The sequence below is a fragment of the Chrysemys picta genome, chromosome 4 (assembly GCF_011386835.1).
Source record: "Chrysemys picta bellii isolate R12L10 chromosome 4, ASM1138683v2, whole genome shotgun sequence".
In the NCBI taxonomy this organism is placed as follows: domain Eukaryota; kingdom Metazoa; phylum Chordata; order Testudines; family Emydidae; genus Chrysemys; species Chrysemys picta.
This window is the reverse complement of record NC_088794.1, coordinates 96,446,544-96,464,794: the sequence shown is the minus strand read 5'-3', so window position 1 is coordinate 96,464,794 and position 18,251 is coordinate 96,446,544. Positions and strand designations below refer to the sequence as shown.

At 42.4% G+C, this 18,251-nt stretch overlaps 1 protein-coding gene across 2 annotated transcripts in view; it reads right to left on the bottom strand.

Annotated features, from left to right (window-relative positions):
* The window catches only part of CCDC9B (coiled-coil domain containing 9B), a 103,392-nt gene that overhangs the window by 31,699 nt on the left and 53,442 nt on the right, over positions 1-18,251 (bottom strand). For both annotated transcript variants that reach the window (XM_024106679.3, XM_005284715.4), the window contains one exon: positions 2,350-2,534. In XM_024106679.3, coding sequence (XP_023962447.2) covers positions 2,350-2,534 — 185 coding nt within the window. The remainder of the gene's footprint in view (positions 1-2,349; positions 2,535-18,251) is intronic.

The following is an 18,251-nucleotide window of genomic DNA, read 5'->3' as shown; positions in this document are numbered from 1 at the left end:
TCAAGAATTGAATTCAAGTCTGTATGTATATTGATCTTTTAACCAACACTCTCTCTCTTTTCTTTTTTAATAAATTTTAGTTTAGTTATTAAGGATTGGCTATAAGTGTGTATTTGGGATAAGATCTAAGTTTTATATTGACCTGGGGCTGTGACTGGTCCTTTGGGATCAGAAGAACCTTTTCTTTTATATGATGAGATAAGATTTTCAGTAATCATCATAATATGTTTGACATGGGTGTCTGGATGGAGGCCTGAGACTGGGCACTTTAAGGGAACTGCGTTGTTTGGACTTCTGAGTAACCAATGAGGTAATACAGAAGCTGTTTTATGCTGGCTTGGCAAATCTAAGTACTGGAATATCCACCAGCTTTTGGGGTTTGTCTGCCCCGTTTTGTTTGCAATTCACCCTAATTGAGTGACCTCAGCTGGCTCCCACTGGCAGCACCATTACAACCTGTCTGAATATTAATTAGGCCTCACGCCAGGGTAATTTTTGGGGTGGAAGTTCCACATTTGGGGGAGACAGAGAAAACAAATCTATGGCAGATTGTGGGTTTGTTTTTAATTGTTTCATTTTAAAGACCTCCATCTTACATGACAGTGTCACAAGACAGCTGAAATAATATAATCACTGAAATCTTAGAGGTAAAAAGAGTCCTCCAACTCCTCCGGGGGTAAAATGTAACAAATTTGCTAGCCATCTCTTTAATCCTGGCAGGGAGACTTTATTTTAAAAAGGTGGGAGCCTGTTGGAAGCTGTTTGGTGATTTGGAACATTACAGCAAGTCCTAGGGAGATGGATCAGTGAGCAGAGTACAGGTGACAAGTATCAGGGGGTAGCCGTGTTAGTCTGTATCTACAAAAACAACAAGGAGTCTGGTGGCACCTTAAAGACTAACAGATTTATTTGGGCATAAGCTTTCGTGGGTAAAAACCTCACTTCCTTGGATGCATCCGAAGAAGTGAGGTTTTTACCCATGAAAGCTTATGCCCAGATAAATCTGTTAGTCTTTAAGGTGCCACCAGACTCCTCGTTGTTTTTGTAGAGTACAGGTGAGATTGTCAAGGGTGCATGATAAATGAATTTATCATATGGTTTTCAGCAGGGTATATAGGGCAGCTGCTGAAATAGTGAATGGTAAAAAACTTCTCTGTGGGAGCTTTCATGCCAAAAGCTTTCTACCCTGTGCACAGTTCCACCCCCGGAAGCTCTCCACTATTACATATAATAAATAAAGTAATAAGTATTAACTTTATGCACTTTCATAGAACTTTCTGTTTGAGGATCTCAAAGTACTTTACTAATGTTAATAAATGGAGCCTCACCAACTGGCTGTGAGTTAGGTGAATATTATCCCTGCTTTACAAATGGGTAAACTGAGGTACAGAAAGGTTAAGAGCCATATTTTCAGAGGTGCTATAAACCCACAACTCCCAATGCATCTCTGAAAAATCAGAATTTAAGTGACTTTCTCAAGATCGCATGGGAAGTTTGTGGAAGAGGTGGGAACAGAACTGAGATCTTCCAGCTACCCATTCTAGCGCTTAACCAAAGGACCATCCCGCATACCTGTCCTGGAAAAGCCCTCTGTATAGTGCATGATGTGAGTCTGGCACCAGGAAAACCACTCTGTGTAGAGCATATAATGGTACAAATCTTCAATCCAGTGCACATAACGAGCCGTACTCCAAAGCCCTTGGGCCAGTGTGTGCAGTGTGTTCCACTCCCAAAAGCTACTTGGCCAGTGCATTTCAGCTGCGTGCGGGTTGCTAAAGAGGCAGAATGTAAATGAAGGGAAGCTACCTCATTACTCTGCAATACCATGATGAGAGTCGTCCCACAGTACTATACACCGTGCCAGTCATTGATCTGACACAGGATGGCCCTGCCCATGACAGAGCGTACACTGGAATGTCTGCAGGAAGTTACTTTATGAGGTAAGGATGATGTAGGTGGGCTGGCTTTTTATGGGAATGAAAAGGAGAAATCATGACGACTGGACGACAAGGTTTGAAATATCAAAGCGGATTTGCCCAACTGTCCCTTTTGGAACAGCCCCAGCTTCTTCCTGCCTCCATTAGTCCCATATGCCTGAAGTTGTGGAGGACCAGTGGAATTAGCTGGGGGTTAACCCCTCTATAGAGGTAGAGAGAATGGGGTGTGATTCAACCCCCTCTACAGCTCTCAGAGTCCCTGTAGATCCCATGCTCATCAGCCACTGGGATTTAATGTTTCACAGTTTGCCAGCTCACAATGTCCCATCAGAATACAGATCTACTGCCAGAACCTATTATTCGCCGTAATAGGGCCTGTAGCCCTATTACCTCAGGGGTGTAGATGACCTACATGTGCTCTGACTTTTCTATATCCCAAGCCCGTCGCCATTCGCCCTTTGCGTTCTTGTGGCGCGCTAGCCTCTCAAGGTCGATCTGATCTCGTTCTTTCTTCCATCGTACGTATTCTGAGCGTTCTCGTCCAGTCATGGTGAAACCCATGTCTCCTGGACTCTTCTGGAGAGGTTTCCCTCCCTCCTAGTGGAAACCAATGAGCAACTCATTAATACAATACCATCAACCAGAAACTGTGTCCAACAAGATTTCCGCATTAGGCCGGTGCGAATTCTATTAGAAGCCTTGTAAACAACTTGCTTTTAGAAACTGGTAACAGCTGCTCTGAAATGTGACTTTTCTGTCTAAATATTCTCTGGCTAGATATATGCCTTGAGTTGTAACCATTTTGAAAACACGTTACTGTGCTTGTGTGTGCAAATGGCCGTTACCTGATTCCCATGTTCAATTTACCTGCTTTCTGGATTAAGTCCCAGTAATTAGATGCATAAATTAGGCAGCAGTCATTCATGCACTGTCTCCCCGCAACTTCATGCTTAATAGGTTAAAAAAATCACACCCTTGTTGTTGTTCCCAGAAAAGGCACTCATGCAAAGCAGCCCAGTGTTGTCTAGTGTATCTAGCTAGTCCTAGAAGTGCTTGGAACAGAGTTCTCCAATGTTTTTTCTGTAGAGAACAATTTCTGAGTAACTAAATTATATGAATTCAGAAGGCCAGGGAATAAGAATTCCAAAAAACCCTGGAATTCTTTATGGGTCCAAGGTAACAGGCACAATCTTTTCCCCCAACCCTTTCACCCTCCAACATTAGGGAGTAGGGGAGAGTGTCACTTTGCAACCATTGGTGAGTGCTCTGTAGCTCAAGATGGACTGGCTGATGCTGACACCTAGTGCAGAGTGCCCTGTATAATGAGCATCACGGGCATAAGTCAGAACAATATCCTTTGAGCAGGGGATTGTTTACTTTCCCCGCTTGTGCCCCCTGCCATGTTGTAAGAGCTGAGTGCTGTTGCTGTTCAAGTATTTAAACTCTCAACAAAGAGACAGTGCACAACAAAGCTGAGTGTATCAGAGGGAGATGTGTGTAACACAGTGACAGCTTAATACTCTCCACGGGAGGAGGAGGCTGAAGTTGGTTCCTTTTCCCAGTTCCTTATGTGTGGTACCAGCTCCTTACTCAGAGTTCTCTGTTCCTTATTCAAAGGCCAAAATTATATATGTTTTAAATCGATGAAATTTCTAAAAATGGACTCTTACAATGAGTTAATGTGATAAAAATTAAATGGCTAATTCCTTAATTACTTATTAACTAAATAATCAAATGAGGAGCTGGGATTTGAGTGGCTGTATGTGATGAAATAAGTCTCGGTTACCCCAAGTGACACATCCCTGTGAGCATCAGACAGCTCTGAAGGACTGGGTCATGCCACTTACTGACCAAAGCTGTTTATGAGCAATATGCTGTCATCTGTTATGCCGCCACCCCACTTCCATATTGTAAATGGTGACTGAACTGGATTTTGACTGGCTGTATGTGATAAAAAGTCTCAGTCAGCCCAACCATTGAACTGTTCTGCTGTAGCTGAGACATTGGAACTCCCTTATTTGGAACTTCTTCTTTGCAAAAAATTGTGGCCCATGTCACCAGCCCTCCTCCCCCACCCTCAAACACATACACACCCATTAGCTGGGCAACAGGAACAGTAAACAGAGGAGTCTGAGGATGAAGTTGTGGATTCTAGGCTTGCAGGTAGAGGGACTTGGTGCATGTTGTATTTGTTGCATCTGTTGGTTGGTTGTTCTTTGGGAGGGTGGTGTGGCTGGGCTGGGCTGGGGGCCTCTGAATGGCCAGGTGAGATGGATCTGTTTGTGTCTCAGTGAGGGCCTTGTGGCTGTGATTTGTGGGGCTTTGAACGGAACCAGTTTTTGAAATTTGTCTGGTTATTCCCTCATTTGTGAAGGTGGGAGCTGAGTAGTGAGGTTTGGTATATGTCAGTTGCCAGGCAAATGGGTATGGTATACTGGATGAGTTTTGGTGGGAGTTTAGAGAGGGAGTGTGATTCCTGTTTTAGGTTTGGCACTACACCAGAGAGCAGATATGGCTTAGGAGAGAACAAGTGCTGTGATCCACCTTGGATGTGCTATGTTTTACTTTCTGCCAGAAGACAGAATAGATTTCTGGTGTATGAAATGCAAGCTGGTGGCTGTACTGGAGGAGAAGATATGTTGTCTGGAAGCATAATTTGTAATATTGTACAGCATCTGAGACAGCAAAGACTTCTTGGATAACCAGATTTGGAAACCACTGTCAGATGCCACAAGGGGACGGATCTAGGGTGACCAGATGTCCTGATTTTATAGGGACAGCCCCAATTTTGGGGTCTTTTTCTTATATAGGTTCCTATTACCCTCCACCCCCATCCCGATTTTTCACACTTGCTGTCTAGTCACCCTAGACGGATCAGCAATAAGCAATTGGAGAGAGTAGAATCCAAAGTGGACAGGTGATTTTTAACAAGAGGGGAAAGAGAGCCAAGAGTCATTCAACTTCACAACTTCACCAGAAGTATCAAAGCATTTTCAGAGGCTCAGCCAGTCAGCTACAGAAGAACCTGTCTCTAGAGGAATGGAAAAAGCTACCGGGGACATACCTGATGGGTGTTCTTGTAGTATGAAATGAGCAGCAACCAAGTGAGGTTCGTCAACCATCATAAGAATACAGACAATCGTCACTGGTAACTCAGTATTAAGAAGAAGGGACACAGGGACAATAAGACCGTGTGCTGTCTCCATGGAGTGAAAATATGAGAAGTAACTGAATGACTAGACAAGATTATGAAGTTGTTTGTCCACTGATGATGATACACATTGGAGCCAATGACACAGCATCACATGGAACTGTTCAAATTAGAGAAGAACTCAGGCACCTTGGAAGGGAGTGGAAGAAAAGAAAAGTCCAAGTGATCTCATCAGAGATCCTTCCAATCCAATAAGCAAGAGAAGGCAGAAAATACAGGAGGTGAACTGTTGGCTGCACAGCTGGTGTGAGGCTGAAGGTGTAGTTTTTGTGGCCACATTCCAGTGGGAGTGGAGGCTGTACATATGGGATGGCTGGCATCTCACAGATCGGGGGCTAACCTTCTCTGTAGAAGACTAGTTGGAGCATCTAGGAGGGCATTGAGCTACCTACACAAGAGGAGGTGCTACGGAGACAAATGCTGTACAAAACTAAAACTCAAGACATCACAAACAAATTGAACTGATGTGACAAAACATGTGAAGAGAAGACATTTTTCAGTTGCTTATATACCAGTGCTAGGAGTCTGGTTAACAACTACGAGGAATAAGAAATTATCATTGAGAAAAATATATGCAATTGGCAATACTGAAACCTGGTGGGACATTTCACATGATAGATTATCACCTCTTCAGGAGGAATAGAGTGGTTAAAAGGTGTGTGTGCACGTGTGTGTTGGGGGGGGGCACTCTACATTAGTCACTGTTGCTTGTTTTACAATTATTGATAATCAGGGATCCTAGAAATCTGTTTTCCCTGGAAAAACACAGAATTTGCATTTTTAAAGAGAATCTTTAGTTTTTACATTTTGTGAAAAAATAAAAACATGTAGAATAGAACCCCATTTGTCCGAGCTTCCATTATCTGGCTCTCTCTACTAACCAAATCAGGGCTGACAGCCCATGCCTGGCCACTCGCAGCTGAAGCTCTCCGGATTATCCGAATTGTTGATGATCTAATCTGGCCCTGGTCCCAATTAGATCAGATAAACGGGGTTCTACTGTATTAGTAAAACATTGTGTTCAGTGGATACCTATATATCTTGTGGCTAGGGAAACCAAAGTTCAGTGTTTCATTTTAATTGCAGAAAAACACGGATTTTTATATTTTTTTTAATTGTAGAATTTTGTTTTTTTATCATGGAAAACTAGGACCCTGTTGATAATTCAGAATCTCAAGATCTTGAATACATATGGATCAACGTGATGACTAACAAAGCCCAGGATGGGGTCTGGTGGGGGGTCTGTTACAGGCCACTGAATCAAACCAGAAAACAAAATGAGTTATTCTTTACAGATAGATGCTTAGTGTGTTGACAGAAATGGTGTTCTTATTGAGGAGCTGAAGTTGGGAGACATGCTGGAGGTCTCATGCAGCAATCAATGTACAGAGCAATCAATGTAAATAAAAATTTATGAAGTGTAGAAAATGGATAAAGGAAGCTAAAGACATCAGGGAAAACTCCATGGCTGGACAGTCTAAGGACAATAAGGAGCTTTTAAAGAATATTAAGAACTAAACAAATACCAGCAATGGTGTGGGGTAAATGGTGGAGTCTCTGTAACACAGTCTTTAAATCATGATTTGAGGACTTCAATAACTCAGCCAGAGGTTATGGGTCTATTACAGGAGTGGGTGGATATGGTTCTGTGGCCTGCGATGTGCGAGAGGTCAGACTAGATGATAATGATGGTCCCTTCTGTCCTTAAAATCTATAAGTCTATGGATATAAGTACATTATTAGATGGAGATGGTAAAATTGTTAATAATGATGTAAAAAGTGTTCAATAAATATTTCTGTTCTGTATTTGGAAAGAAGCAGGATGATGTATTCGTATGATATGAGGCTGATGAATTTCTTTCCAGCCCATCAGCAGGCCCTAATAACTTGCACCCAAGAGTCCTAAAAGAGTTGGCTAAGGAGATCTTCATCCCAGAGAAATTCCAAAAGACCAGAAGAGTACTAATGTTGTGCCAATATTCAGAAAGTCCAAGAGGTATGAACTAGATAACTATAAGACACTTAGCTTGACATTAATACCAGGGAAAAATATGGAAAAGCTGATATCAGATTCAGTTGCTACAGAATTGAAGACTAGGAATATAATTAATTTTAGTCAACACAGTTTTATAGAAAACAGATCTTGCCAAAGAACCATGATTTAATTCTTTGACATTACAAACTTAATTGATAAAGGTAAAGCCTTTTCAGCTACAGTGCATTCTCCTTTGATTGAAGGAGACACACCCATAATTAGTCAGTTAGATCTATAATTTAGGATTACTGTTGCAATAGTTCGTTCTACAAATTTACCCAATTTTAAATTCAATTGTAAGAAGTGAGTGAAAGTTCATTAAATGTTATAATAACTTATAACAATAAATATTGATGGGGAAAGATGCAAAAGGGAGACAGCCTGAGTTAGTCCAAACAAAAAAGCCTGCTGATAGAACTCAAGAACTGTGTTAAAATTATGCCTGGTAAACTAAAAAAGTGAGGGACCAGAAATCAATGGACCAAACTTGGTTTGTTGGACATTAGACCTAATAGGTGACAAAATAACGAGGGGATAAATTATTCCATCCATCACTCCCTTTTGGGGTTTTCAAAGAGAATTTGTGGGGTGAAAATTAGCAATGGCAGAGCAAAGGGGGACAATTGTTGACTGAAAGAAGGGGAAGGATTGAGCTTTACCATCATGGCTGCCACCAGTACCGTCTCCTGGGACCCCGGGATCTACTGTAACTCTGCTGGGCATTCGTTGTCCTAATCCTGAGATGTCCTGACGACTGGGCCAAGAAAGGGACCCAGATGACATCCTCACCGCCGCTTATCAAACACGCACAGTCTACTGAGGACCATTGCCACCACAGATGATGGTGTCACTTTAGGCATCATTGAATCATAGAATATTATGGTTGGAAGAGACCTCAGGAGGTCATCTAGTCAAATCCCCTGCTCAAAGCAGGACCAACACCAACTAAATCATCCCAGCCAAGGCTTTGTCAAGCCGGGCCTTAAAAACCTCTAAGGATGAAGATTCCACCACCTCCCTAGGTAACCCATTCCAGTGCTTCACCACCCTCCTAGTGAAATAGTGTTTCCTAATATCCAACCTAGACCTCCCGCACTGCAACTTGAGACCATTGCTTCTTGTTCTGTCATCTGCCACCACTGAGAACAGCCTAGCTCCATCCTCTTTGGAACCCCCCCTTCAGGTTGTTGAAGGCTGCTATAAAATCCCCCTCCCCCCACTCTTCTCTTCATGTAGTGAAGTTCCCAGTTCTGACTCGATCCTGCAAATACACAAATTTCTGGGACAGCCCTGAGGGCAGTGCCAGGTAGGGTCAGGGCATGCACCCCTTTCACCTGTCCATAACAATTTGAGAGCATGGTGTGCTGGGGTGTGTGACACCCTGGCACCCCAATATTCACCACTGTCATGTATTAGGATATGTTTTGAACAAGGTATGCCTTGTGAGGTATCATTCTAAAAGTCTTGATCTGCTAGACATTAATATATCATTGGATTGTATGTGCTATCGTCATATGTGAAGTTATGAAGTTTGGCTATGTATGTTTTATTGAAACATGTTGTGAGGTTGAAAACACCCACAAGCAGCCTTTCAGGTACAACAGTAAAAAGGCCAAACAATGCTAATGGCTAATTGAGGAAATGCACACAAGCACAAGGATTACTCCTGGAAATGTGTACAATAGAAACTTCTCTATGAGATAGCACTACATAATGGGAACTGTTTGACCCAGGTCACAGCAAAAGAACTTTCCAGCAATTGAAAAGAAGATATCAAAGGGGAACATCATGAGGGTACCTCACTCTCCCTGGACAACACCCCTGGAAACACCTGAGGAATAAAGACTGAACTGTGGGAAATGATGGTCCCAGGCTAGAGGTTGTCTGATCTGTGAAAGGAATATCTGGAGTTTTAAGCTTCAAGAAAGTCTCTGTAATCTGTCTAAAACGTCATTTAGGGTGAGAATTTGCTACTTGTAACCAATTTCTTTAGTATATTAATATGAAATTGCATTTTGTTTTATTTCCTGGCTAATCTGCTCTGATCCGTTTACTATCCCTTATAATCACTTAAACTCTGTCTTTTGTAGTTAATAAAATTGTTTTGTTTTGTCTAAAACCCAATGTATGGAATTCATAACTTGGGGCAGAAAGCTGTGTATATCTCTCTCCACATTGAGGGAGGGGGTGAATTTCATGAGCTTACGCTGTACAGTGTAAGTCATTCTCTGTGCAGCGCAAGATGGTACAATTTTGGGTTTACACTCCGGGGGGGGGGGGGGGGGGATGCACTTGAGTAACTGGCCAGTGTCTTAGCGGAGCCTTCCCAAGCAGAGCTGATCTCGGCATCTGTGTGTATAGCTGCAGCTGGGTGTGTCCCTTCCTGCATGTGTGCTGGTAAAATGCAGTCTGAAGCCTGAGGGAGGGCATGGCTGGCTTGCCTCAGCAATACCGTGTGAAGGGAGCCGAGGCAGGTGGGTCAGGTGGGCTCAGTGGTACCCCAGTTCCAAGTGGCACCCTGGGAGGTGTGGGGAACCTGTCACAGGGTGTTTTTGTCCATCCTGGAGACTTGGCCAAAGAGCATGCAACGCTGCTTTTGAATATATTGAGTGACAAGGAATACATGATCTTTGTGAGATTGTGACGTTTTGCACAAAATGAAACCACTGTATGCTCAGGATTTGGCACTGACGGGGCATATGGAATGCTCCTAGACACTCCATGTCTGCCAGTAAAAAGGTCCAGCTTTCTGACCTGTATAGCGGAACAGGTAATATTTAGATAGATCCTGAAATTTGTCTCAGTACAAAGATGTTTTTGTGTCCATAAGTGAGACACGGACTTCATGCAGGAGGCAGAGAGACCAATTTGTTGAACATCCAGTTTGCTGAGACCTCCACTGGCTCTGGCTAACTCTCCCCTAGGATGTGAGACTTTGTCACACACATTCCCCCTCCCCCTATGTGCCCTTTTCATTCCCCATCTTTTCTTTCCTATCCTTCTCCTTTTTCCTTCTGTCTAATAAAAGTCTGGCTTAGTTGGCCAAGGCTGCTTATTTTTCAACACTGCTGTAAATTCATGACCAGAGAGTCAGATAAAAGCAATTCCTAAACAACCCAGTGGTGGTACGAGTTCCCCAGGTTTTGGGGTGGCTAATAAGACTGTGTGCCAAGTCTGTATTTCTCTAGCAGTGAGGCTGCAAGTGAGAATCAATACCAGAGACAAGCTGCATAGTTTATCTTTGCTGTTCTTTTCTTTCCCCTTTTGTGTGTGTTTTGTCCAGGCTTTTAGAAAATGGGGTCAGGCTACAAAAACAACAACAGCTCTAGTCCATTTCAACTAACTTCTTCTCTGTTTCCCAAAAAGGACAATTACTACCATCGTTAATCCCATCCAGGAGACTGTCAAATGCTTTAACTGTTTTTCCTTCTTTTTCTTTAATTAAAGGAAAAAACATTTTAATGGTGTGTTTCTCATGGCACTTAGCTGGCTGAGGTCTCTGTTTACCAGCCCCCCAACCTTTTTATAACTGCTTAATGTTGGATAGAGAGGGTCACGTTAACACTTTGATTCTCTGGGCCCATATATTCCATCTAAATTAATACAACAGTACTCTTGGCTTCCTTGCTGATGCTAAGTTCTCACAGAGCAGAAGCCAAGAGTAATACTTTCTGCCATCTCCGGTTGACTAAGATACTCTCTCCTATCCTGGTGAACAATAACCTGGCCTAAGTTATTCACACCTTCGTTACCTCTCGGCTGGCTGAAAGCACTGTGCTGCACCTGGGCATGAAACCATCAGCATTTATGAAACTTCATTTAGTACAGACTGCTTCAACGCATCTCCTCAGCAACACAGGTTACCACGAACACTTCACACCTGTCCTCTGCTCTCTAAATTGGCTTCACGCAGAATTTCAAATAAAGTTCAAAGTATCATCCTTATCTTCAAGGCATGGAATGGCCTGAGCCCAGGTTCTTGAAAAGATTTCTTAAATTCCGGAACAAAGACCGTGATCAACAACTCTACTCCTCAGGCACAACGGGACTCTCTACAATAAAGATAAAGTCTGTCTGGGCAGTAGACAGAGCTTTCTGGGGGGCTGGTCCCATACTGTGCAAATAAACTTCCCCAGGAACTAAGGACAATCACAAACCTCACCACCTTCTGCTCCAAGTGCAAGGCTCATTTCTTTGACCGTGCCTTCTCTAACACACACACACAGCAATATGCATATTTAAATAAATAAATCTAAAACCCTGCCAAAACAAGACACTCCACTACACATTCCTATCCCTGGGTAGAGGATAAGAGAACAAGCACCACATGACAGATGTGTAGTCACACTGCTTAATGCACTACTGGAAGGTGCATTAATGCTCAGAAGGTGCCCCGAAACTGATAAGCTCAGCATAAGAACCTCTACAGAATAGATATAAAATACTTAGAGTTTTGTAAGGCGTTTGACTTCATACCACGACATTCTGATTTTAAAAGTTAGAACTCTACAATATCAACAAAGCACATGTTAAATGGAGTAAGAAATGGGTAAGTGAGAGGTCTCAAAAAGCAGTGCCAGTGGGGAGTTATTGAGCATGTGTGTTTCTAGTGGGGTCTGCCAGGATCAATACTGGGCCCAATGCTATTCAACATTTTCACCAACAGCCTGGAAATAAATATAAAATCACTGCTGATTGTAGTAAGAGGAGGCCCTGAGATATAAACCTTGGTATCAGAGGCCCGGTGTGAGGCCTAAGGCCTGAACTAAAGTAATGGTCATGACTTTGCTAACATAAAGCAAAGTTAAGCTGTGAGCCAGAGGCAGGCCCTGCTCACAGAAGCTGGCAAGGAAAGGGCTGATGCTGCAAAAAGATACATATCTAAAAAGTACTGAACACTAGATAAGATATCAGAACACTCCAATACTGGAACATTCCACAGATAACATGGAACAGGCTGATCCATCCCAATGACAGGGGCAAAAGGGTAAAATGATGAATAGAGTTGTTTTGATCGAACCAAAATGTACAAGGTGAGAGGCGGCACCTTACTACGTGGAAGGGCTGTACCTTGCTACGTAGAGGGGTTGCACCTTAATACGTCAGGAGTGATGTATAACTTGTTTGTACCTGTGTATAAAAATGTATCCCTGGGGTGGTGTCTTTGTCCAGCCGAGGGGACAATGGAAAGTCCCGCCACTGACTGAGCTGAGTCCATTGCCAAGAGGCACTTTCTCGTAGTATGCCCGGTAGACTAAGTAATCTACGGGGAACTGCAATTGTATCAGGGTCGCAATAAACCTGGCCGAGGTGCCTTCGTACCTTACTAGACTCTGGTTATTGGGGGTTCTCTTCGGGTCTGCTGGGTCAGCTATCTGCGCAGAGCTGGGGCAGCATACAGAGGGAACACACGCACGCAGCCGAGTGATAGCAACAAAGGAGAAAGCAGAGCACCACACCGGTAGCATCTGACAACACTGATAAAATTTGTGGCTGATACAAGGATTGGAGGAATGGTAAATAATGGTGAGGACAAAGCAGTCCTTCAGAGTAATCTGCATTCCAGTTAAGTACGTTTTAACACATCTGGGAACAAGGAATGCAGGCCATACCGGCCAAAGGAGGGACTATGTCCTGAGAAGCACTGACTCTTTGGCCTGGTCCCCCTAAGTCCCCACTTCGGACTAAGGTACGCAAATTCAGCTACGTTAATAACGTAGCTGAATTCGAAGTACCTTAGTCCGAACTTACCGCGGGTCCAGACGCGGCAGGGAGGCTCCCCCATCGATGCCGCGTACTCCTCTCGCCGAGCTGGAGTACCGGCGTCGACGGCGAGCACTTCCGGGATCGATTTATCGCGTCTTAACCAGACGCGATAAATCGATCCCAGAACATCGATTGCCTGCCGCCGGACCCTCCGGTAAGTGAAGACGTACCCTGAAAAGGATTTAGGGATCACAGAATCATAGCAATGTAGGCCTGGAAGGGACCTCCAAAGTTATCTTCTCCATCCCCCCAAGCTGAGCCAGCAGCAAGTATACCTAGACAAGTGTTTGTCTACCTGGTTTTAAAAACCTCCAATGATGGGGATTCCACACCCTCTCTTGTTAGTCTCTTCCAGAGCTTAACTACCTTATACTTAGGACATTTTCCCCTAATATCTAACTAAACCTCCTTTGCTTCAGATTATGCCCATTACTACTACTCCTACCTTCGGTGGACATGGAGAACAACAGATCACCATCTTTGTTATAATTTTTTAAATGCCTGAAGTCTTTCTATCAAGTCCCCCCTCAATCTTCTTTTCACAAGTCTAAACATGCCTGTTTTTTAAAACCTTTCCTCTTAGGGCAGGCTCTCTCAATCTTATATCATTTTTATTGCTTTCCTCTAAATTCTTTCCAGTTTGTTCACATCTTCTTAAAATGTGGCGCCCAAAACTGGACACAGTATTCCAGCTGAGATCACACCAGTGCTGAGTAGAGCAGAACAATTATGTCTTGCATACGACACTACTTGTTAATACCTCTCAGAATGATATGTCTTTTTTGCAACTGCATCACATTGACTCATATTCAGTTTGTGATCCACTGTAACCCTGAGATCGTTTTCTGTCGTACTACTGCCTACCTAGTTATTCCCCATTTGTGTGTATGATTTTTCCTTCCTAAGTGTAGTACGTTGAACTTTTCTTTACTGAATTTCATCTTGCTGATTTCAAACCAGTTCTCCACTTTGTCAAGGTCATTTTGAATTCTAATCCTGGCTTCCAAAGTGTTTGCAAACTCTTCCAGCTCAGTGTCATCTGCAAATTTTATAAGCATACTCTCCATTCCATTATCCAAATCATTAATGAAGGAGACAAGCAACTGAACATGAGCTCCCAGCGCAATGCTGTGGCAAAAAGGGCTAATGTGATCCTTGGATGTATAAATGGAAGTAAGGAGTAGGAGCAGGAGGTGATTTTTACCTCTGTTTATGGCCTTGGTGAGATTGATACTAGACTACTACATCCAGTTCTGGCGTCCATATCTTAAAAGGGTGTTGAAAAATTGTAAAGGGCAAAGAAAAGAGCCACAAAAATTATGTGAGGGCTGGAGAAAAGGCCTGACATGAGAGACTGAAAGAACTCAATCTGTTTAGCTTATCCAAAAAACAAAAAAAGTTGAGACATGACTTGATTACAGCATATAAGTATCTTTTAAGTGGACAAAATGCTGGTTACTGAAGGGCTCATTAATCTAGTAGAGAAAGGCAGAAAAAGAACCAACGGCTATGTCAAGACTGAATCCCAACTCTGTCACTCCGAGTGCAGAAGTGGGGCCCGCAAGGATTTTAAAAATTAATACTTGCCAGGCTTGCATTAAACTCCCAAGGTTACAGCTTTTCTCTGACCTTGGCTTGGTAAACGCTGCCACCACCCAAATGCAACAAAACCCGCTTTGAACCCAGGAAGGAGCACTTGGTAGCTGTGGCTACCAGCTAATCAAACAACATGCACAAACCTCTTAGGACACCAAAAACCCAATCCTGTTCTTAAAAAAGGCAAATTTTATTAAAAACAAAAAGAAAGGAAATACATCTGGAACTTAGGCTTTTGCTAGATTTTAAAAGAGCAATTCCAAAAATCAAGCACCCAAAATAGCTTTCTTGGGGGTTCAGCTTAAAGGTTACAAACAAACAAAAGCATCTGGGGTTAGCGCAGAGGGGTCCACTAGGGTGACCAGATGAGAGGAAGAAAATATCGGGACACATGGGGAGTGCCACCGGTGGAGCAAAAAAACCCCCGCAGTGCGAAATATCGGGACAAACTGCGTCCCAAGCACACATCGGTCGGGATGCAGGACAAACGCCCGCCTAAATATCGGGACAATCCTGATTTTATCGGGATGACTGGTCACCCTAGGGTCCACAAACCAATAAGAAATAAAAGAAATAACCCTAATCGTGTCTAGCTAAACATTCTGATCTACTTACACATTTGGAGTTCAGATAAGTAGTTCTAGGCATGATCTCATGATTTATGATCATACCTGGTTCAAACTTTACACAGCATTCCTGCTGCTTTGTCTCTTCAGTCCAGAGAGCAACAGACAAAGGGAAAGTTTCTTTCCCAATTTTAAAAAGTTCAACCTTCCCATTGGCTCTTTTGGTCAGGTGCCCACTTTTTTTCTTTACCTGGGGGACTTTTTAACCTTTTACAGGTAAAGCAAGTAAGAACAGCTACCAAGAGGGATTTTTCAGCTAACTGGCTGGCTGGATGTCCATCACAGGGAGCTATCCCCCCCCTTTATTTATCACAGCCTGGAAGCTGAAACCAGACACACTGACATTAGAAATTAGGCACAACATTTTAACAGTGAGGGTGATCAACCATTGAAACAAATGGTCAAGGGAAGTGATGGATTCTCCAGCTTTTGATGTTTCCAAATCAAGCGTGGATGCCATTCCAGAAAACATTATTTTAGTCCAACACAAATTGTTACTTGGCTCAGTACCAGGGTAGCTGGATGAAATTCTATGGTGATATACAGGAGGTCAGACTAGATGACCTAATGGCCCCCTCTGACCTGAAAAACTCTGACTCTATGAAACGCTGCTACTGGCCCTTTGGCACATGCACCTTTATCAAAGTTTCCTCCTCCAGGTGGATGTTTGATACAGTAGTTGGTTGTGTCAGGATTATAGACCATAAAAACCTCCTTAAGGAGAGGCATAATTTGGTGATGGCTGCAGCAATTTTATGCAGAAATTAATGAAGAAACTTCCCGCCTGTGCAAAATAGGGGTCTTAGCATACAAATCCTTAGGAATGCTTAAATACAGGGGTCACCAGTGATCAGCACTAGCAGCAGCACCAATTGCTCAAGTAAAGTATTTTTATTATAATATATTGAAACTTCTTTACTTATTTTACAGTTTTAGTGTCAAAGTGAGCAAATACTATGTCAATTGAGTACACATCATTTCTTTAATGGTGAACCATGCATCTTATTCTTTTCATTTGCAATTAAGTCTAATTGCAGAAATAATCAAAAACTTGACACTCAGCTATTTCCATCAGAAATTTCTGGGTCTGATAATAAATAAATTGGAAAAAAACAAGATACATTTTTGTGGCAGCATCTCAAAATAGTGACTCATGTCTTCTCTAATACCATTTGCAGCAAAAAAGGAAACGTCCCTACCACAGAAAAATCCTTCACTTGCTTCCCTATAGTACTTTTCCATGTAACTTAAATATAACAATATTTAAAATAATATTCAAATATTGATCAGTTCAACAGAAGTCAGCAACATTATTTGCATAAACAGTAGAGTTTATTTAAACAAAGGTGTTACTATTATAGGTACAAAGTTGCTGTTATACAACATTTTATGTGTTTCCACAAACTTGGACAAATAGAGGTCTGGCATTTCTAGTTTGAAGTTTTGGAATTAAAAAGGAAAGGAGGTGCAGATATTCTAGCCACAGATAGAGTTCTCCAAATTCTTCTAAAGTGTACCAAGCCACATTGCTGTTGTACAAGTCCCATAGCAACACTGAAGACTGAATCAGCTAATTGTAGTATATAGGAATAGGGCAGTATTCCTTTAAGTCGTTCGTGAGTGCTCTAATGGTGTTCACTGTTTTCTATATTTTAAAAGCTATCAGAAACCACTCAGAACAGCAGTATGCATTAAGGTAGGCCTTGCATGTTTACATGTAGTTAATAAACAAGATTATTTGGGAGCTCACTGAGCTCAAGCCTTGTGTTCATTTTATATTTGTTGTGTAATGAGCAAAACAACAACAAATGCTTTTATATCTGTAACACAGTTAAACAAATGTTGATAAATTTAGCCATTTTTCCTCCTTTTAATTCATCTAACAACAAACCAATGTTCCTATAGACTTCTTCATTTTTAACTATCGTATAATTTCTGTGAAAACGTTATAGCTGGATTTGCAACAAACTGATTGCATATGGCTTTTTGTTGATTTGTACATGCATTTTCTATGTTAACTGACAAAATAAAAACTGGGGTAATATATTTATCAGACCAGAAAGGAAGTGGCATAACATCTCTTCATAATGAAATTATGGTCACAGGGGGATGGGATGGCACATGCGGTGACCTGAGATGCATTATGTCATGTACAGTCTGTCAAAACCCTCTTCCGTATTTAAGCTTCTATGTACAATATGAAAGTGGGACAGGACCTAACAGATGGCAGCATGAACAGCAACAAAGCTTCAGATCGCAAGTAGTATGTCCCAGATCCTTCAGAACAGTCTGTTGGTTGCAGGGATTTGTCATTTGGGGTGACCCAAGACTTATTTTGTCATGTACAGACACTCAAATCCGAGCTCCTTATTTGATTATTTAATTAATAAATACGTAATTAGTATTTTAATTCTTTATCACATTCAAACACATTCATTTGACGACATTTGTAAAAATTGAGTCTTACATTGATATATTTTGAATAGATTTGGCCTTTGAATAAGAAACTGGGACCCATGAAAAAGGAGCTGGTACCACACCTAAGGACCTGGGAATAAGGAACCAATTTCAGCCTTGTACTGGAGGTGAGAACCAACTGACTATGGCCTGCTATCAAGTAGAGTCGTATAATGAATAGCTTAGCACAAAGTGAGTCCTGGGATGTTAATTTTTGGTGGATAACTCACTACTCCACAGTTCCCACCTTCAAAGCCCACCCTCTCCCTCCCCCCTTCTCCAAAACAGGAATTAATCTCCCCGGCATTTCACTGCAGATGAAAATAGACTGGAGGAAAAGGAGTGACTGAAAAACATGTTGCCAAGGAGACCCACCTGTGTGTGCAGGGAGACTGGGGGAGGGAGCAACAGCTCATTAGTTCTTTACCAAAGAGAGTCAGGGACCCGGCAAGTCCAGCCAGAAGCAAGAGGGGAGGAAAGATGCTCAGCCCTCCATTCTTGGGCAAAGGAATGCTAGGCTGTGGTCCTAGAAGGCATGTTCTTAGACTGAGAAGAAGGTGGTTCTGAAACACTCCCTGCAGCTTCCAGCCCCTCCCCTAACTGCTTAGTGTACATCCCAAGGG